The sequence below is a fragment of the Ursus arctos genome, unplaced genomic scaffold (genome assembly GCF_023065955.2).
Source record: "Ursus arctos isolate Adak ecotype North America unplaced genomic scaffold, UrsArc2.0 scaffold_10, whole genome shotgun sequence".
Lineage (NCBI taxonomy): Eukaryota > Metazoa > Chordata > Mammalia > Carnivora > Ursidae > Ursus > Ursus arctos.
This window is the reverse complement of record NW_026622764.1, coordinates 77,838,852-77,860,916: the sequence shown is the minus strand read 5'-3', so window position 1 is coordinate 77,860,916 and position 22,065 is coordinate 77,838,852. Positions and strand designations below refer to the sequence as shown.

Sequence of the window (22,065 nt, the reverse complement as noted above, 5' to 3'; positions counted from 1 at the left end):
AAAATAAAATCAGGCACTATTAATAATTGTGTTGAAATAAGAGGCATAAACCAGGAGGTCCTCAGCTAACTAGGATACATGGTCACCCTGTGCATTAGGTGGTGTGACCTGGCAGAAAAAGCACAGGTCTGGGGTCAGACCCTCCATCCAAACATATTCATGGACAACTCATTTAACCACTCTATACTGCAATTCCTTCAAATGTAAGGGAGAGATGATGATAATCTCTCTTCATCTCAAAAGGATGACTTGAGGAAAGAGTTATTAATACTTATTTAAAACATATCTCATCAAGTGTGTGATAACGTGTTTCTAATGTTATTAAACATTTTCTATAGGAGTTCTGAGAATCTAGCCTCTTAAATTCTTGAAAAAAGGACTTATGCTCGGAACCAGCAATCTTGCCTTCCTTAGCAGTTGGGGTCAAATAAGAATAGAATGTAGGGCTTTCTCAGGAGAATGGTACCTCCTCTAACCACCAACTGTTCAAACAGCTTCCATGGGGGCCAGTCCAGAAAGCTGCTCCAATCTTCAGAAACTAAAACCAAATACTCAGACTATCTCCAGAATGGTTACTTCCTCAATATATGTCCTATTTTTACCACCTAAAGGTGACAGCTTTGGGACAACAGAGCAAATTTTTACTGTCTAGCCCTTTTTTTTTTTTTAAGATTTATTTATTTATTTGAGAGAGAGAGAGCACACACAAGCAGGGGGAGGAGTAGAGGGAGAGAGACAAGACTCTGAGCTGAATGTAAGCCTAATGCAGGGCTCAATCTCACAACCCTAAAATCAGGACCTGAACTGAAATCAAGAGTTGGTTGTTCAACTGACTGAGTCACCCAGGTGCTCCGTCTTGTCCTTTTGATTCATCAGAATTCTCCAGAAGGTAGCAGCCATTCTATTTATATATTATTCAGTTACCTCTTTCATAAGCAGTAACTGACTATTTCACGTAGTGCATTATTAGAGAGAGGGTGTTGCAGCCACACTGATTAAACAAAATGGACCCCACTCAAAATTTGGTGATGTCAAAATTGTTGACTCTATACACACACCGAGAGGGTAGGGAAAGGTTTATTACTCACATAACGAGACTTTCTGCTCCCAAGAAGGTCCAAAAATGACTGTGAGAGCAGAGAAAGGAAGGTGGCTTGGGCTTATACTGTGGTAGGGGTGGGGATGGGTTGAGGATTCCAAAAGAGAGAACATTCAGGCTTTCTTATTATCTTTTCCAAATCTGGGACAGAAAGAAAAGAGATGAGTGTTGCTTAAAAGCTGTCAGCAAATGTCAAAAAGAAGGAGTCTGACTCCTTACTACAGGGGACATGTCTGAGTCAAGTCAGCTCAGTGGGACAAGGAGGACAAGCATAAAGAAACAACAGGGACACATCTGATCAAAGACTCTTACCCAAGTAAACAAAGGACTCTGAAAACTCAACAATAAGAAAGCAATGCAATTTAAAAATAGGCCAAAGACCTTGACAGAGGGACCCCTGGTTGGCTCAGTCAGTTAAGCATCTGCCTTCGGCTCAGGTTATGATCCTAGGGTCCTGGGATCAAGTTCCATGTCGGTTGGGCTCCTTGCTCAGCAGGGACCCTGCTTCTCCCTCTGCCTGCCACTCTCCCTGCTTGTGCTGTCTCTCTCTCTCTCTCTCCTTCTCTCTGACAAATAAATAAATAAAATCTTAAAAAAAAAAAAAAGACCTTAACAGACACCTCACCAAAGAAAATACACAGATGGCAAATAAACACACGAAAAGATGCTCCATATAACATGTCATCAGGGAAATGTAAATTAAAACAACAATAAGATAACCACTACATACTATTAGAATAGCTAAATTCCAAAACACTGACAACACCAAATCCTAGTGAGGATGTGAGTAACAGGAACTCTCATTCACTGCTGGTGGGAATGCAAAATGTTATAGCAAGTTTGGAAGACAGTTTGGCAGTTTCTAAAAATTAAACATACCCTTACTATACAATTCAGCAATCGTGCTGTTTAGTATTTACCCAAAGGAGGTAAAAACTTATGTCCACACAAAAACCTGCATATGGCTGTTTATAGCAGCTTTATTCATAATTGCCAAAACTTGGAAGCAACCAAGATATCCTTCAGTAGATGAATGGATAAATAAACTGTGGTACCTTCAGACAATTAAATATTATTCAGTGCTAATAAGAAATGAGCTATTAACCTCAGCCACAGCAACTTCTTGCTAGACACATCGCCAAAGGCAAGGAAAACAAAGGCAAAAATGAACTATTGGGACTTCCTCCAGATAAAAAGCTTTTGCACAGTGAAGGAAACAGTTGACAAAACCAAAAGACAACCTACAGAATGGGAGAAGATATTTGCAGATGTCTTATCAGACAAAGGGCTAGTATCCACAATCTATAAATAACTTATCAAACTCAACATCCAAAGAACAAATAATCCAATCAAGAAATGGGCAGAAGACATGAACAAACACTTCTCCAAAGAAGACATACAAATAGCCAACAGACACATGAAAAAGTGCTCCATCACTCTGCATCAGGAAATACAAATCAAAACCATAATGAGATGCCACCTCAACCAGTCAGAATGGCTAAAGTTAACAAGTCAGGAAACAACAGATGTTGGTGAGGATGTGTAGAAAGGGGAACCCTCCTACACTGTTGGTGGGAATGCAAGCTGGTGCAACCACTCTGGAAAACAGTATGGAGGTTCCTGAAAAAGTTAAAAATAGAGCTACCCTACGACCCAGCAATTGCAGTACTGGATACTCCAAAGATACAAATGTAGTGGTCCAAAGGGGCACCTGCACCCCAATGTTTATAGCAGCAATGTCCACAATAGCCAAACTTTGGAAAGAGCCTGGATGTCCATCAATAGATGAATGGATAAAGAAGATGTGGTGTATATATACAATGGAATACTACTCAGCCATCAAAAAAATAACATCTGGCCATTTGCAATGATGTGGATGGAACTAGAGAGTATTATGCTAAGTGAAATAAGTCAATCAGAGAAAGACAATTATCATATGATCTCACTCATATGTGGAATTTAAGAAACAAAACGGATCAGAGGGGAAGAGAGGAAAAAATTAAACAAGATGAAACCAGAGAGGGAGACAAACCATAAGAGACTATTAATCATAGGAAACAAACAGGATTGCTGGGGGGAAGGGGTGTGGGGGGATGGGGTAACTGGTTGATAGACCAGGAGGGCACATGATGTAATGACCATTGAGTATTATGTAAGACTGATGAATCACTGACCTCTACCTCTGAAACTAATAATACATTATATGTTAATTAATTAATTAATGTTTTTAAATTCTAAAAAGTATATTAAAAAAATAAAAGAATAACAGGAGTTCTAAAAAAAAAGAGAGAGATGAGTTATCAAGCCATGAAAAGATAGAAGAAACTTAAGTACATATTATTAAGTGAAAGAAGCCAATCTGAGATTATATACTGTATGATTCCAACTATATGACATTCTGGAAAAGGCAAAACTATGGAGACAGTAAAATGATCTGTGGTTGCTAGTGAATGAGGAGGGGGAAGAGATGAATAGGCAAAGCACAGAGGATTTTTAAGGACAGTGAAAATATTCTATGATATAGTGATGGATATATATCATATATTTGTCCAAACCCATTGAATATATAACACCAAGAGTGAATCCTATGGTTAACTGTGTATTTTGGGTGATAGTAATGTGTCAATGTAGGTTCATTCTTGGTTAAGAAGAAAAAATGTACTATTCTGGTGAATGATGTTGATAATGGAGGAAACTATGTACGTGTGGGAGGAGGTGGTATATGGGGTATCTTTCTCTTTCTCTCAATTTTATTGTAAACCTAAAATTACTTTCAAAAAGAAAAGAAAAGAAGCAATATTGGAGACAACACAGTTCTGGAAGCTCTACATGGTGCTGAAAACTGTGCTAGACACTGACTACAGGACTTTATTTAGCGCTTATTGTTTGTCAGACACTGTTCTAAGCACTTTTATATATGTTAACTCAATTAATCCTCACAACAACCTTGAGAGGGAGGTACTATTATCATCCCATTTTGTACATGGGAAAACTGAGGCAGAGAGGGTAAGTACATTGCCCAGGTACACATAATTAGCTTTAAGTAGCAGAGCCAGGAATCAGACCCAACCAGTCTGACTCCACAGTCTGTGCTCTTAGCCACTGTGGGAGCAGTCAGCACCTGTGAAATCCAAAGATATTTATTTCTGTTTCTTCTACTTGAAGAGAATACACTCTCCAACAATACTTTCCATAGTGATTTTTATGTATTAACATAAAAAAATAAAACCTTAAAAATACATGAAGAGTCTTACATAATTTTTACAATTCCGTTTGGTTTTGTAGCATCGGTGGAAATTAAATGGGGGGAGTAGGTTTACTACCATATTTCTACTTTGTAGGAAGGAAAACCATGGCTCCAAGAAGTTAGGTCTGGACTACATACAAAACACTGCAGCCAGACCTCTCCTGGACCCCTCATGCTTCACCTGGACTAACCTCTGAAAGATAATTTCAGGTTTAACCAAAGAGCAGAACTGGCAAAATTGTGAGTTGATGGAGAGCCCATTTGCCATGTCTCACTCATGCAATGTGAATGCTAACACAGTCTGGCCATGGGATTTTAGGAAACAAAGTGTAATGAGAAGGCTGCTGTAGTTTCTACCACACATTCATCTTTACAAGTGAATGCTGCCCTTGGACACAGCCCCAGATTCTTTCCACTCATTAACATCTCCAGGAACATGGGAGGTCAAGTGTTATGTAAGAAGAGCATTAATACCTGACACTTGTTAATAGTGAACTGTTTACAAAACCCTTTCACACTTAATTCTCATCATAAACCTGAGAAATGATCCAGGCATTTTACAGGCGAGGGGAGTGAATCTCAAAAAGATTCCCTTGCCTAATGTCGCACAGATAATCGATGACAGAAATTGAGTTTATCTGCCTTCTGGTATGGAGTATTTTTCATGACCCCAGTGAATTCCTCATTCAAAACTCTTGAAAGATGGAGGGACGAAAACAGAAACTCTGAGCAGGTTGGGAGTCAATGGGAGTCCGTCTTAGTTCAAGTGCCCACTGGATCCCTTTGTGGGAGACTTCTGCATGCATTATTTTGGTGAACCCTGTAAGCAGCTCTACGTTATAGGGACCGTGATCATGCCCATTTTTCAGATGAGGAAAAAGAGGCTTAGAAAGGTAACATAACTTGCTCCAAGTTCATGTGGATAATAAGTGTCCATACAGCCCTTTGGCCAACCTAAGCCCTCCTACTAAACTGCTCTGCCTGTGTGGTGTAACAGGCCCATTTCCTTGGTAAGTAATATCCTGGGTAGGAGAATCCCCAGGCTATGAGGATAACAGCTCCTTATTCTGGAGCTAAAAATAACAACTGAAGCTCTTCTACCCATTGCTACCAACTCCTCCCCACAACATAAAAGAGAGAGAAAGCAGTTGGATCCTATCATCCCCCTGCTTAACAAAATTCAAAGTTTTAGCATAGCCTACAATGCTGTAACTGATCTGCCTTTGCCCACCTCTCCAGCTTCATTTTGTATCATCTTTCTCACCTACCACCACTAACAGGAAGGGTGTCAACAGCACCTTGCAGAGGATAATATGGGAGCCATCTTTAGGAAAATGCAATCTGCCTCAAAAAACCAAGACTAGGGTTACCTAGGTGGCTCAGTTGGTTAAGTATCTGCCTTCGGTTTGGGTCATGATCTCAGGGTCCTGTGATTGAGCACTGCATCTGGGAGCCTGCTTCTCCCTCTGCCTGCCACTCCCCCCACTTGTGCTCTCTTTCTCTCTGTCAAATAAATAAATAAAATCTTTTTTAAAAGGGCATACATGCACCACAATGTTCATAACAGCATTATTTACGATACCCAAATTATGGAAGCAGCCCAAGTGTCTATTGACTGATGAAGGCATAAAGAAGATGTGGTATACATGTATATAATGCAATATTATTCAGCCATAAAAAAGAATGAAATCTTGCCATTTGCAACAACATGGATGGAACTAAAGAGTATAATGCTAAGCAAAATAAGTCAGCCAGAGAAAGACAAATACCATATGATATCACTCATATGTAGAATTTGAGAAACAAAACAAATGGGCAAAAGAAAAAAAAAAGACAAGGCAGGAGACAGACTCTTAATTATAGAGAACAAACTGATGGTTACCAGAGAGGAGGTGGGTGGAGGGATGGGTTAAATAGGTGATGGGGGATCAAGGAGTACATTTGTTGTGATGAGCACCAGGTGATGTATGGAAGTGTTGAATCATATTGTACACCAGAAATCAATATAATAACACTGTACAGAGATCTTGGTGATGGTGGGAATCTACCACCTGGATTCAGCCCTGGTGAGGAATGTTTGAAGGAGGCATTGAGGATTTAAGAGCAGCTTTATGTAAAAACACAATGATGAATTGTGACACTTAATTTATTGTTTTCACTAAAATGAGATAGGCCAGTAACCTTGCCTACAGGAATGAGTCCACTGGTTTCCAAAAACTTCTGTCGATTCTGATGTTTTATTTACCCTTAAGACAAAAGGTGAGGGGGTTAGAGGAGATAAAAGGACCTCTGAGAGGAAACAGGAGAAATAAATTTCCTGGCAAGAAAAGGGTGATAAACGTCACCATATTGTGACTCAGGCTACACCACCACACCCCCCGCTGCCATTCTTCCATAATTCTCAAATCCTCCTTTACCACAGTGAGCTTAAACACCCCTTCATTTATTTTTTCATCTCCTTCCTGAAGCCATCATTGAAACCGATGCCATGTGTTAGAATCATACCCAGTGTTGTAAACCACATTAAAGACATATCTGACTTGAGTACGGGGAGTAAGGATGGCATTTAGAACACAAAATGGCAGCCATAAAATACCACAGTGAGACAACATGAGACCGAAGAAGTGTCTCTACTTCTCAAGCTTTGCATGAAATGTTTTTATTCTTTTACAATATCTGAGAGGAGGGATGGAGAGCCTTCTGTCCATGAGAAATGGACAGGTGAGGGTTTGGAAAGGTGGAGAGCAGAGGCTGCAGATGTGTGCTACCCACCGCTCTGGCCATGGCTCCTGAGGAAAGGCCCAACAGGCAAGACTGCCTTAGAGCTAACCCATAGCATACACAATCAGCAACTATTAGAGTCTGAAAAACAGGTCATATTTTTCTATTGAACGTTATCTGCAAACGCAGTTCCCTTCATCTGCTTCACCACAGAGTAGATGCAGAGTCTGAGCTTTGACTGACCATCCTTTGGAGATTTTCTAATCATAACAACTTGCATCAATGTAAACAAACAAAATCACTGTGAACATGGGTGTTGCTTCTCCCTCAGTGTCTATAGCTTTATGTTTCCAAGAGAAAAAAAAAACAGATGTAGAAAGTAGGGAACGGAAGGAACTAGGGAAATGTACGTAAAGCACTGAGGAGGCAGAAGAAACTTCAGCTATGTAGGGCAGTCTCTTAGTGAGCTTCACCTTGACTTCCTAAATCAGAACCTCTAGGGCTTGGTCCTCTGTGTTCCCATAACCTCTCCAAGGGATTCTTAAGCACACCAAAGTCTGAGAATTACCAGATAACCTCTCCTGACTAAGTTTGGACTAGTGGTGTCTAGCCCACACCCAACTCAGTCAGAAAAGCAATCCCTTGCCCTGACAAATGCAGATGGAGAAGTCTCCCAATTAATGAGTCCTGAATAGAGCATAGGAGGAACAGTGGCAGATGCTAACACCCTGCTGCCCTACAAGAAGGCTCACAGGGGTACATTTCCTCAGGCCCTGCAGATTATTCTCCCAACTTTTAGGACCCCAGAGCTCTTCTCGGGGTTATTTCTGCAGTCCCTATCTTGTCCACTAACTCTTCATAACAGCCAAGTTGAAGTTTGCTGATCCCTACAAAAGGTCTCCAAATCTGGCCTGGAGCAGCAACTGTTATCTCCATTAATCCAAAATTTCCTATCCGTCCAGTCCATCTCTGTTAGAATTCTCCAAAGTAAAGTCTTCTGGAAGTGGATGTGGAAATTAGTATAGTAAAATATAGGAGCATAGTCCAGAAATCAGAACACCAGGACTCTACCCAAGAAGGTCAGGGTGGTTCTGAGTGTTGGCTTCCCCATTCCAAACGAGGAGGGGTCTGCAGCATTTCTAAAGGTCCTTCCTGCTCCACTGCCCTGCAATTTCTAAAAAAAAGCCAGAGTCACTTCCTGGAAAATCTGGGTATTCTGCTTCCTCCAGACAAATTATAGAAGACAACTTACACCTTTTTACTGCACACCTCTGCTTGTAGTGATTAAGACAGAAAAGCAGAGGCAACATAGCAAAAGACCTGAAAACTACCTCCAAAAAGTAAGGTAGGAACCAAATTGCAAATACTGTTTGTTATGGGCCTGGCGCCATCTAGTGCATTTTGAGATTATGTCAAGCTGGTTATTGCTATGTTGGTGTGTTCTCCCTACAGCCATCTTGTGTTCTTGACACGAGGTGAGCATTTACTACTACATTTTCACATTTTACTACAGCACACACTGTGTATGAGGTTCTGTGAATGTTGTATAATAAATTATTATTTTTTAGAAGATTTTATTTATTTATTTAAGAGAGAGAGAAAGAGAGCACGAGCAGTGTGGAGGGGTAGAGGGAGAGGGAGAAGCAGACTCCCCCCTGAGCAGGGAGCCCAATGCAGGACTTGATCCCAGGACCTTGATATCATGACCTGAGCTGAAGGCGGAAGCCACCCAGGTGCCTTTTTCTTTTTTTTTTTGATGGGCCACAAAGTTTTTTGGTTTTTTGGGGTTTTTTTTAATATTTTTTATTATATTATGTTAGTCACCATACAGTACATCCCTAGTTTTTGATGTAAACGTCCATGATTCATTACTAAAGCAAAGTTTTATTGAGCGATAGTAATATGATAGCACAAAGCTCCCAAGAAGGATGGGATCCAAGAGGGTTGCCCAAATGTTTTATAATAAATTATTTTAATTACAACCTGAAACTTGCAGACAGTCTAGAAGAAATTGTGAAATCCAATGTCTCATTGAAACAAAAGTAGAATCAAAGTTAAAATATGCTTGATAACTTTAAAAATCATAATAAAATGTGGATATCTACCTCTGTATCTGCATTCTGAGATGGCACTATAACAATGGTGTATACATAGAGATACACATGTAAAGAGTAAATCAAAGTCCATGACCCTGTCCATCCAAATTACTGGGATCTCATGTTTCCTTTGCACCTCACTTTCTCCCACTCCTATGCAAATACCAACAACAACAAAGCTGAATTTTAAAATAGAAGAGAAGGTAATAAAGCTTTTGGAAGATAATGAATAAAATGAATGTTTAGCTCAAGGAAAGATTTTTAAATAATACTCAAAAATTGCATATCTTAATGAACATTTCATAGTAAAATAAAACGCTTTTGGACAATAAGAGATATCATAAACAAAGTAAAAACAAAACAAAACGACAAAAAAAAGGTAAGACCTCAATGTAAGACAGGAATCCATCAAAATCATAGAGGAGAAAACAGACAGTAACCTCTTCGACATCAGCCACAGCAACTTCTTTCAAGACACGTCTCCAAAGCCAAGGGAAACAAAAGCAAAAATAAACTTTTGGGACTTCATAAAGATACAAAGCTTCTGCACAGCAAAGGCAACCCACAAAATGGGAGAATGACACTTGCAAATGACACTACATTCAAAGGGCTGGTATCCAAGATCTATAAAGAACTTCTCAAACTCAACACCCAAAAAACAAATAATCAAGTCAAAAAATGGGCAGAAGACACGAACAGACACTGCTCCAAAGAAGACATACGAATGGCTAACAGACACATGAAAAAATGTTCAACATCGTTAGCCATCAGGGAAATTCAAATCAAAACCACAAGGAGATACCACCTTACACCAGTTAGAATGGCAAAAATTAACAAAACAGGAAACAACAAATGTTGGAGAGGATGTGGAGAAAGGGGAACCTTCTTACGCTGTTGGTGGAAATGCAAGTTGGTACAACCACTTTGGAAAACAGTGTGGAGGTTCCTCAAAAAGTTAAAAATAGAGCTACCCTATGACCCAGCAATTGCATACTGGGTATCTATCCCAAAGATACAGATGCAGTGAAAAGAAGGGGCACATGCATCCCAATGTTCATAGCAGCAATGTCCACAATAGCCAAACCGTGAAAGGAGCCAAGATGCCCTTCAACAGACGAATGGATAAAGAAGATGTGGTCCATATATATATAGGAATATTACTCAGTCATCAGAAAGGACGATTACCCAACTTTGGCATCAACATGGATGGAACTGGAGGAGATTATGCTAAGTGAAATAAGTCAAGCAGAAAAAGCCAATTATCATGTGGTTTCACTTATTTGTGGAATGTAAGGAATAACATGGAGGATATTAGGAGAAGGAAGGGAAAAATGAAGGGGGGAAATCAAAGGGGGAGAAGAACCATGAGAGACTATGGACTCCGGGAAACAAATGGAGGGTTTCAGAGAGGCGGGGGGTGGAGGGATGAGTTAGCCCAGTGAAAGGTATTAAGGAGGGCACGTATTGCATGGAGCCCTGGGTTTTATAAGCAAACAATGAATTATGGAACACTACATCAAAAACTAATGATGTACTGTTTGGTGACTAACATTAAAAAAAAGTCATAACCTAGAAAAGGATATTTGCAATGGAATTTAGAATAAAGAATTGCTATAAATCAATTAAGAGAAAACCTAAAAGGCAAAAAAAGAATATAAAAGTCTAAATGACCAATACCTATGAAAACTCATTAATCATTAGAGAAATGTAAATTACGGTTACAAAAAGATATCATGGTACAACCATTGAATTAGCAAAAAAATAAAACAGCTGCTAAATCAAGCATTTGCATAGTAGGTCCATACTTTGATGGTGGGAGTGAACAGGTAGGCTAAAAGACAAAGAATTTTGTTAATCTTGTATACCTTTGGGTGGAGAAACTATCTCCCCAGGTCATCTAGAATACATATGTGCTTTTAAGTAGGCATGGGATTAGAAATGTGCTCAGAGTAGTCTAGGAAGCCAAGACATTAAATTAAAGTGGTCCTGGATTCATTGTGTCTTAGGGTGCCTAAAGGAAGAAAAATGAAATCTGAACACCTGTACCCTTAATACAGGCCTCACAAGATTCCCACAGATACACACTTTCAAACATGAGCTTAAAATCCAAAATTACAAAACACATGAGGCAACACATCACCATGACTAAGAATCAGTAAAAATAATAAACTGCATATTTATACCCCTCAAGAATATCAGAGAAAGGAATTTTGGGGTTATATAACAGAATAATTGTGCTTAGGGGCGCCTGGGTGGCACAGTGGTTAAGCGTCTGCCTTCGGCTCAGGGCGTGATCCCGGCGTTATGGGATCTAGCCCCACATCAGGCTCCTCCACTATGAGCCTGCTTCTTCCTCTCCCACTCCCCCTGCTTGTGTTCCCTCTCTCGCTGGCTGTCTCTATCTCTGTCAAATAAATGAATAAAATCTTTTTAAAAAAATAATTGTGCTTCAAATATTAAAGTAATAAAAGATGGAATAAAAAACATGAGAAAGGAACACAATACTATCCAAAAAAATCAGGCATATTTTGAAATTTAAAAAAATCTAGAATTGAATAAAATAGACACTGAAAATTTAAAACTCAGCAGTCATGTTAAATAGCAGATTAGATCCAGTTGAAGAGAGAATTGATTATGTGGGATAGATATATGAAAAAAGTTCCCAGAATGCAGCACAGAGAGATAAAGAAATGGAAAATATGAAAGAGAAGTTAAGAAAGTTATAGAATGAAAAGGCCCTATTTACTATCTAATAGGAATTCCAGAAAAAAATAACAAGGAAGAACTAATATACAAAGAGATAAATGGCCAAAAATTTTCCAGACCAGTAAGTAAAAATACTCAGACTGAGGAATTGCAATCAATCCCAAGCAGAGTAAATATATATCTACACTTTGATATTATAATAAATATATAAAATGCCAGAGGCACCTGGGAGGCTCAGTCAGCTGAGTATTCGACTCTTGATTTTGACACAGGTCATGATCTCAGAGTCGTGGGATTCAGCCTGGCATCTGGCTCCATGCTTGGCAGGGAGTCTGCTTGAGATTCTCTACCCCTGCACCCCTGTCCCCAGCTCTCATGCTCTCTCTCTAAAATAAATGGATAGGTCTTTACTAAAAATAAATAAATATATAGAATGCCAAAGAAAAACAACTTACTCATAAAAATGATAGATTTACAGAAAACTTCTTAATAGCAACAAAGTATAAACATTTTTGAGCAGGGATGAGCTTTTGAACATAACCCTGAAATTACCAAAGGCAAAATTCTCTCCAGCACATCTGGCAACATTCAGAGATGACTCCTCTGTACTGAACCATGTTAGATTCATAGTATGACCCAATAAGAACCCCTATGCAATGAGATTATTATTATTAAACTTACAGTACAGATATCCTTAGTGGAAGAGAAGATTGTTGCTACATGCAAGAATAGTACTGAATGCAGGGAGAAATGTAAAGGTTTCAAGGAGAAGCAGGTGGTTTTAAAGATGACTCATGGAGGATAAGAAGAATATAAGTCAACAAAGAGGCAGAAGTGGTATTCCAGATGAGGGGGATATAGAATATTAGTCACAAAATTGTGTAAGAATCAGCATGTTCCAGGGCACCTGGGTGGCTCAGCGGGTTGAGTGCCTGACTCTTGATTTCCACTCCAGTCATGATCTCAAGGTTGGGGGATTCAGCCCCCCCCCCCCCCAGGTTCCATGTTCAGTAGGGAGTCTGTTTGAGATTCTCTCCCTCTCCTTCTGCTCCTCCCTCTGGCTCGTGTGCGCATGCTCGATCTCTCTCCCAAATAAGTACATAAATCTTAAAAAAAAAATCGGCATGGTCCATGGGAATATTGGCTTAATCAGTACTTTAAATTCCATTTTGGAATAGTAGTAGAAACCGTTGGATGAATAGCATGAGGATAGATTAAGAAATTTATCCTTTCTCCTGAGGGCAACAAAGTATAAACATTTTTGAGCAGGGATGAGATTTTGAACATAATATTTCTGTTTGTATTTTCTTAAATGTAGAGGGGAAAGTAAGGAATATATGCAGGCTTTTATCCTTAACCTCTGAAGGCACCCTGCCAGCCCTAGGTGCTTCCTCCACAACATACCTGCCCACTACTACCAGATTACTGCAGCCCTTGCTCACACAACTTCACCAGCATTCTATTGCCTAAAGGATAAAGTCCAAACTCCTTAGTACAACATTCAAGACTCTTCAAAATTCGAACCCAACATACCTCTCCAAAAAGTTCACTTTAAGGAAATTAATGCTCTGACCAAATGGCTGGCAAAATAAATTCTGAAGAGGCCACTGTATCTCCCACCTACTTTCCTTTGCTTATGCTATTCTTTCTCCCCAGAAAGCCTGATTTCCTATGTACTACTTAGTCCTACCCAGGTTTTAAGGTCTAATGCAAACCCCTATATCCTCTAGGAAGGCTTTTCATACCACTGTAGGGTCATGCTGACATCATCTCTTAGAATTCAGTAATTCTTACGGTCTCTAACCTTCCTCTGGTACTGAACACAAGCTACCTTACCAGAAATTACCGTTTTAGGTAGAGGGCTACATACCTCTCAAGCAGGAACCTGTTAGTTTATAAATTCTTACTATCGCAACTGCTCCCAGCAGTGCCTGGTATACCATTATGATCAACAACTGTTAAAGATGACCAGGCCTTAGTTTGAAATTATTAGCGGACTCTCCCCACCGGTAGCTTTTGATAGGTTCTCCGCCAAGGTTACTATCGCCCAACCCTCACATGCGTAGCACACTGGTTTAGGAAACTAAACCAGTACACTTAGCGAAGATGGATTACTTCACTATAAATGACTGTTTGCTACTTGTAAAGTCAACAACAATGTAAGTAATAATATGCGAAATCTGAATTTGAATCCAGTAAGGTGGTGGGCTTTTGGTAAAGATTTGAAAGTAAAAGCGTTCCCCACCCCGCGGCGTCCTTTTTCAGAATGCTGCCGACCCACGCAAAACCACAAACAGCCACCCCAGCCCCTGGAAAGACGCCCCAGCAAGGCAGGCTGAGGGGGCGGGCTTTAATCTCTTTGATTGGCTATCTAGAAACGTCTGCCTCTGATGATTGGTAGCTGCCGCGAAGGACGCCGGGACTGGCACGTGGTACCGGTCTTCGGAGCCAAAAGGGGGCAGAGATGGCGGCGGAAGCTTCTGCAGCTCGATTCACCTTGTCTTCCTACCAACAGATGGAGAGGAAGAGTCAGCCCTGGGGTACTGCCGAGATTCAGTGTACTCAGTGTGGAAGAAGGGTGTCCAGAGTTCCCGGTGAGGAGATCGAGGGTGAGCCCCCTAGGGCCCTGCTCTGCCTTGGCCGCCTGCCCTTCGAGGGCTCCACCCCAATCAAGCTGCTGGGTGTGTAGACCTCAGAGCGAGGCCCACCCGGAAGTCTGAGAGCGAAGTGAGCTGGCAGTGTCGGGGACTAGCCGTTCAGCCGCAGCAAGATGGACGGTGAAAACTGTCTCACGGGCATCCCCGACTGTCAGGAGCCCACCCTCAGGGCAGCAGAGACACCCACTGTGGTCGGTTGAGGGTGGTTTCCTGCCTCTCCAAAACTTTCTCCACTTTGTACCTGCTTCTCCCCTTTTTTCACTGATTCTCTTAAGGGATGGTGTGTGAGCTCTCTTGAGCACTATTTTGAAAACTTCCCCAGGTTCACAGATTCATGAAAGTAGTAAATGTAAAAATTTAATCCATGGTCTGTGATCCAGAAGTAATGAGATTCGATTTTCTGGTGTAGTTTTTGTTATAGGAGTAACAAGTAGACCACTTTAAAATGTTCCTGGATTAAAAAAAAAAAAACAGATGTACGGGATCGGGTGGAAGGCATTATTGCTCAGTTTGGCTTAAGGCATTGTTCGGGAAACAATTTTTCCTGTTGTGCATCTTGTGTTTTTCTTTGTACGTCAAGGGGAAAAATCCACTGCACTCCTATTGATCTGTAGAATCAACTCAAGTGAAAACACATTCAAGTTACTTTAATTTAAAATACCTTAGAGTGCTGTGTGTCTGACCGAGGAGAGTTGTTGAATTTCAAACTGCAGCTGCTGAATGAAGTCTTTATTACCACCCCCATAACTGTTTAATGTTTGTACTTTAAAAGTGAAGTCGTTAATGGACTCCGTTTAAGAGACATGGACCTTTGTAAAGAAAGTTGGTTCTGTTTTAGGGTGGAGGGCCAAATTTCTCCTACTCCGTTTTTTTTTTTTTTTAATCACTGCTGTTACATAGAAAAGCTCTACTGTTTGAAAGAAATAAGTTGTTTAGAACACGACCTTTTAAAATCACTCATTCTTCCATATATTTGTATTACAATGCTCAGAAATACTCTAGCTGGCGTTTATGCATATAAAATTGTGAAAGTGCTTTGTAAGCTTATGATGCACCACAAATTAGACTTGAACAATAGCAAATTTTATAAAGATAGAACACAGTTTAACGAATTTTATTTCTTTGGTAGTATCTCTAGAATTTAAATAGAACTTTAAATTTAGCTTGGTCATAAGTTTCAGATATTTCACTTGGCTTGAAAACTAAAGCGCTTTTTAATCAAAAGAATGTAATTCTTACAAATCAGCAAGAACACTAATTTTTTTGCCAATAAAAAATGACTGATTTAATCTAATAGTTTTCCTTTCTCTTGCAAAGTATTTTAAAATGACAATTTTTCAAGTTACATAGCCAAAACAAATATGTTTATTATGATAAATGTCAAATTCTATTTAGAGCATTAAAATCTTGATATTAGATTTTCACTCAAGATTATGGTATTTCCCCGCATGAATGCTAGGTTTGTGAAAATGATCTTTATGTGGGTCATGTGTGTGTGACAGTAGTAGCATCTGGCTTCTGTCCTTGCCAGTATCTTAGATGATTGTAAGAGAGCGTCTTCCCCATGTCTCATATTTGTCTTCCCTGCTCCCTTCACAGGATTGGAAATATAAATTAGTAGAGGCAGTAGGATCAAGTAGAAAGAATATTGGACTTGGAAATAGAACTAGGCTGGAGTGTGGATTATACCATTTACTTAGCCAGATCACCAAAATGTTTACCATTTCTAAGTTGAATATAACCTTCCCAAGCCTACTTAGCTGTGATATTTACAAAGATCAAATAAAGTATGCCAGAGCATTTTGTATGATTACAGAATATGGCAAATTCAAAGTATTATAGGTACCAAAAGCTATCTAAATTAGTGCAAACAATATTACATGGTACTGCCTGGTTTTTTTGTTTTTTTTCTTCTGAATTTACAGTTTCTCCTGAATTTTGTTTAGTAATTCCTACATTTCTAATGAAACTTGATATCTTTTCCTATGCATGAGTGTCCCCTTTAACTTTCCCCTCTGATTACTGTTTCACGTTCAAAGCTAACAAATTGTTAGAAGTTTAATTCACAACAGAATTTTATCAATAGGTCACTACCATGAACTTCAATGTGGACATGTTTTTTGTGAACTCTGCTTGTTAATAACTGAAGAATACAGCACAATTATATGCCCTGATTGTGAGGTAAGTTTTATCATCTTTCGTCTTCAATACATTACAACCTAATGTTAAAGGTAAAAATATTAGAGAAAACATACTTCTGGTTAGAACCTAAAAACTTGCATTTTTGCTGCTGACTCTTAAAGAAGCTTAACAAAAAATAAAGCTTTTCTGATTCATTTTATAATTGTTCAGAGTGATCAAAAAGAATACAGAGTTTAAGTTCTGTATTAATCAGCCTACATATATTTTTACTCTTTGGAGACTTCTGTGGAAAATTGCCTCTTTTCACTTATTTTTAATGAAGTATATTCCTTTCAAATCCCTACCCTTCTTTACCACACCAATACCATGGAAGCAAATTTTGAAATCTGCCTGCCACTTAATCTTTGTGTGTCATCAAGTCTACATTTGTAGAGATGCCATAGTTTAAAAAAGAGGAGCAAAACAGTGGCCTCGGGTTAACTTCAGAGACACTAAAAAAGTACAGTTGCACTATAGACCCATAATAATGAGAACAAATCAAGGATTTCAAGTCAAATTTAATGAATATCTTTGCATTTGCTACAAATACAAATGTAGTTCAATTTATATAGTATGTCCCAAGAAAATTGTCTTAATCTCTTAAATTCTTAATGTTCCACTTGAGATACCAGATATTAAGGATTTGTAGGTATCCATTGTTTTTTGTGTCAGTGAGACAAACAATACAGAGGTGGGAGACCTGGAATGCAGTCCTAGTTCTGTCACACTAAGCCTGAATTTCCTCATTTGTGAGATGGAAATAATATCTACTTTTCTTAGGATTGTAAGAGTCAAATTTGAATTATGTAGAAGTCCTCTACAGGCTTCAAGACCATTAAATTAAGTGTTATAATTGACCCATGATATTTAGGTATGGATTAATTGGTTTGTAGGTTAAACATGGAAAAAATACACATACATACTTTTATATAAATTTGTGGTTTTAATTATAGTGGAAACATTTACATACTAAAAGACATCTGTTTTGGAATTACGTACGTACTTTACAAATAATGGCCATTATTGTGGAAGAGTCCCTTCTCCTGTGTTGTTTTTTGGTGTTTTTGTTTTGTTTTGTTTTGTGGGTTTTTTTTTGGTCAGTGGGTTCCTCAGATGTGGGTTGACTACATAGTTAAAGCAAAGGGGAGCCTAGTTTCTGTGGTTGTAATGGAAGATCCCTGACTGATTCAGTCTTGTGGTGGGTAAAGAATAAGGAAAGGGGAATAAGCAGGCAGGTGGAACTATCTCTGCTTATACCTATCCTGTTCTAATATTCAAAAAAACAGACAAATTTATTACAACAGTAACTTTTCCCTTTTTTGTCAAATGATTTCATGTTCAGTGGTCTTAAATCATTATACTTCTGTTATTTTGGAAAACATCTATACAAATGTTTATGGTATGTTTACAAATACTGGTTTTGATTTTAGGGTTGTGATAAATTTTTTATTGTTTTGACTAGGTCTGACTCTTTGGAAGATCTGTGATTTGTCTTATCCTTCCCTCCTTTCTCCCATTTTCCTTGTGCTATTAGCCCAGTGAATTGACAAGGGACTATAATCGGATTCTTCAGATGCACTAAAGCTGATTACTATTTTTTTAAAAAGATTTTATTTATTTAAGAGAGAGAGAAAGCACGAGCAGGAAGCCCAACACAGGACTTGATCCCAGGACCCCTTGGATTATGACCTGAGCCAAAAGCAGATGGTTAACCAACTGAGCCACCCAGGCACCCCAGCTGATCACTTAACGGAGTCCCTTCAGGAAGCTTTCCTGAAATTGTTACCACTCTTATTAGTTTTCAAAATTTAGGATTTTTGCTGATATCTAGTATTTATTTGGAATAAGAGCAAATGGAAGAATCTAGTCTAAATTAATAAGAATGAATTTATAGAATTTTTCAGTAATGTAGTTTATTAGTTTTATATTATGTGCTCATTTCTAAAAAGTAAGATTTAGGGGCACCTGGGTGGCTCAGTCGGGTAAGCCTCTGCCTTCAGCTCAGGTCATGAGCCCAGGGTCTTGGGATTGAGCCCCATATCTGGCTACCTGCTCTGTGTGGAGCCTGCTTCTCCCTCTCCCTCTGCTGCTCCCCTTGCTTGTGCTCTCTCGCTCTGTCAAATAATAAAAAAAAAAAAGTAAGATTTACTTATATTTACATAGGCTTATATTTTTAATTCATCTTTAATTTTGAAGACCTACATAATGCTGTTTATTTCAAATTTAAACCTAAAATGATTCCATTCAGGATTAATGGATATACTTTTGTTCTTATTTCTGAGTTTGGGTGAATATGGATTTATGTGTCAGTCTTTATTTTCCATAGATGTATAGTTTTTGATTACATCTGTGCTTTTGATTGATATTAATTGTTAATAATTGCCATTCTGCATTTTGCACAGCAAGATGGCAGATTTTGTTCAGAGGATCATACTTAGGTATCATTCCAGAAATACTGATATTGTATTGATCTTTTTGACCTGAGTCCAAAAATATACTGGGTGAGAGGTAAGGATAAGTTATCTAATCAATAGATAATATATATTAAAATCCCATGTGGTCCCCTACTATTAATGTATTTTTATTTATATGTCTCTTTATTCTGGTTAAGAGTTGGCTTGTGTATCTTGCTGCTCCCCTGTTGGGGGCATATATATTTATAATTGTCATATGCACTTGTTGAATACTTCCTTTAAGAATAATATAGTGCCCTTCTGCGTCTCTAACTATAGTCTGTAGTTTAAAATCCAATTTATCTGATATGAGAATTGCTACCCCAGCTTTCTTTTGAGGTCCATTTGCATGAAAGATGGTACTCCATCCCCTTACTCTCAGTCTGAATGCATCTTTGGGTTTGAAATGAGTCTCTTGTAGACAGCAAATGGATGGGTCATTTCCTTTTATCCAATCTGCAACCCTGTGGCGCTTTATGGGAAGGTTCACACCATTCACATTAAGACTGAGTACTGAGAGATATGATTTTAATGATGCCATGTTGCCAGTAAAGTCTTTGTTTGTATTGGCTGTGACTTTCTGTTCTGTATCACTCTTGGGGCCTTTTTACTTTTATAGAACCCCCCGTAATATCTCCTGTAGGGCTGGTTTCATGGTTACGAACTTGGTTAGTGACTAGCGATTCTGAAATGTCTTTATTTCTCCATCAATTCTGAATGACAGCCTTGCTGGATAAACGATCCTTGGCTGCATGTTTTTCTCTGAAAGAGCTTTAAATATGCTCCCCCAACCCTTTCTCTCATTCCAGGTCTGTGTAGACAGGTCTGACGTAATTCTGATGCTTTTGCCTTGGTACGTGAGAAATTTCTTTGCCCTGGCCGCTTTCAATACTGAATCCTTGGATCTAATATTTGCGAAATGCACTATGACGTGACGTGGCGTAGGTTTGTCGTGGTTGAGCTTGGGAGGGGTCCTCTCTGCCTCTTGGACACGAATGTTTGTTTCCCTCGCTAGATTAGGGAAGTTTTCAGCTACAATTTGTTCAAATATCTCTTCTAGACCTCTGTTTTTCTCCACCCCCTCGGGGATGCCGATGATTCTAACATTGGATCATTTCATTGAGTCAGTAATCTCCCGTAACCTACATTCGTGGGCTTAGATTTTTTTAAGAGCAGCTTCTATTTTGGTTTTTTCCTCTATTAACCCATCCTCCAATTCACTAATCCGTTCCTCTGCTTCTGTGACCCTGGCAGTCAGAGCCTCTAGTTTTGCCTGCATTTGGCTCATAGAATTTTTAATTTCTGTCAGATTCGCTCTCATTTCTGTCCTTAGGGATTCTATATTCTCAGTAACCTTTTTGTTAATAGTTTTTTCAATTCTACTCATCATTTTGACCATCGTTACTCTGAATTCCATTTCTGATACTTTGGTTACATCCATATCCATTATTTCTGTGGCAGAGGCCACAGACTCACTGTCTTTTCTTTGCTGGGGGGGGGCTTCTCCTTCTTGTCATTCTGATGAGGAGAGGTTGCGGGGTTGTCCAGAGCCCAAATTATTGACTGGGTCCCAGGCCGTGCCCCTTGTTTTATAGGGATCTTAGGGATGTGGGCTTCTTCTTTAAAGATTTTATTTATTTATTTATTTATGTGGCAGCCAACCAGCGAGAGAGGGAACAGAAGCAGGGGAGTGGGAGAGGAAGAAGCAGGCTCCCAGCGGAGGAGCCCGATGAGGGACTCCTTTCCGGAACGCCGGGATCACGCCCTAAGCCGAAGACAGGTGCTCAATGACTGCGCCACCCAGGCGCCCGGGTTGTGGGCTTCTTGATTTTTCAGCCTGCCTTCTGGGGGAGGGGCCTGCCGCGCCGATACTCAGGCAACCCTGTTTGGGTAGAGTCTCCGCGTCCCCTGCGAGGGGGGATGGGAATGGGCACTCTCTGAGCCGGTATTTCCAGGCTTTTGTTCTCTGGCGGCTTTCCCTGGTGGTTTGCTGTGCCTCTTCTGAGTCAGAGCAGCAGCGGCCGAATTTCAGCCTCTGTCACAGAACAGAGGGATTGTGGCCCGTTCTCTACTAACGTTCTGGCCACTTTAACTCTGTTACTGTTGGTGCTGCTCAACCCTGCAGCGTCCTGGGATGTGCGCCCCACACCCGGCGTCCCAGCCCTCACTTCCAGGGCCGGTGCGTCTCTGTCCTTTGTGTTTCTAACGCCGCCAGCTGCCAGCCGCCAGCCGCCCCGCGCGTGCTCCAGAAGCTCCCGGTCTCAGTCTGGATCCAGTGAACACACTGGGATTCTGGAGTTCCGCGAGATGCCTGGTGGCGCGTGCACCCGGCTCACGGTCTCAGTCTGCTGTTTTGCGGGTGCCGTCCGTGAGCCCCGCCCGCTCTCCCGTGCAAGTGGCTACCGCTTCCCGGCGCCCGAACGCGGCGGCTCCCTCCCCCTTCCGTTTATCTTCCGATATCTGTGCACAGTTTCATGGCTCCCCGCTTCGTACCTCAATACTCAGCACTGGAGATGTTCATTTGTAGAGATCCAGATGCATCTTCCTGTGTCTCAGGCTGGTTCCATGGTTGTTTAGGCTGGTCTGGTACCTATCCAGCTTGACTCGGGGGACCGGCTGAAAAAGGGGTCCCCTACTCCTCCGCCATCTTAACTCCCTCGTGTGTATAACTTTTTTCTTCGGAATGATTAGCTGCTCTTCTCACACTATTTGCTGAATAATCCTTCTATTTCATTGAAATGCCTCTTGTATTCTGTATTAAGTTCCCATACAAATGTGGCTGTATTCTACTCATTTATTGTCCTAGTACCCTAGCATTTTAATTACATTAGCTTTATGATCTGGTGGGATAAGTCTCTACTGAATGGTATGTTAAAATTTTTATAATTCTTGCATAGTGTATTTT

The 22,065-nt window shown here is 40.0% G+C and overlaps 1 protein-coding gene across 2 annotated transcripts in view; it reads left to right on the top strand.

Annotated features, from left to right (window-relative positions):
* The first annotated feature begins 14,333 nt into the window (after positions 1-14,333).
* Positions 14,334-22,065, top strand: part of RNF17 (ring finger protein 17) — a 122,812-nt gene continuing 115,080 nt past the window's right edge. For both annotated transcript variants that reach the window (XM_026492936.3, XM_026492935.3), the window contains exons 1-2: positions 14,334-14,463; positions 16,613-16,707. In XM_026492936.3, coding sequence (XP_026348721.2) covers positions 14,334-14,463; positions 16,613-16,707 — 225 coding nt within the window. The remainder of the gene's footprint in view (positions 14,464-16,612; positions 16,708-22,065) is intronic.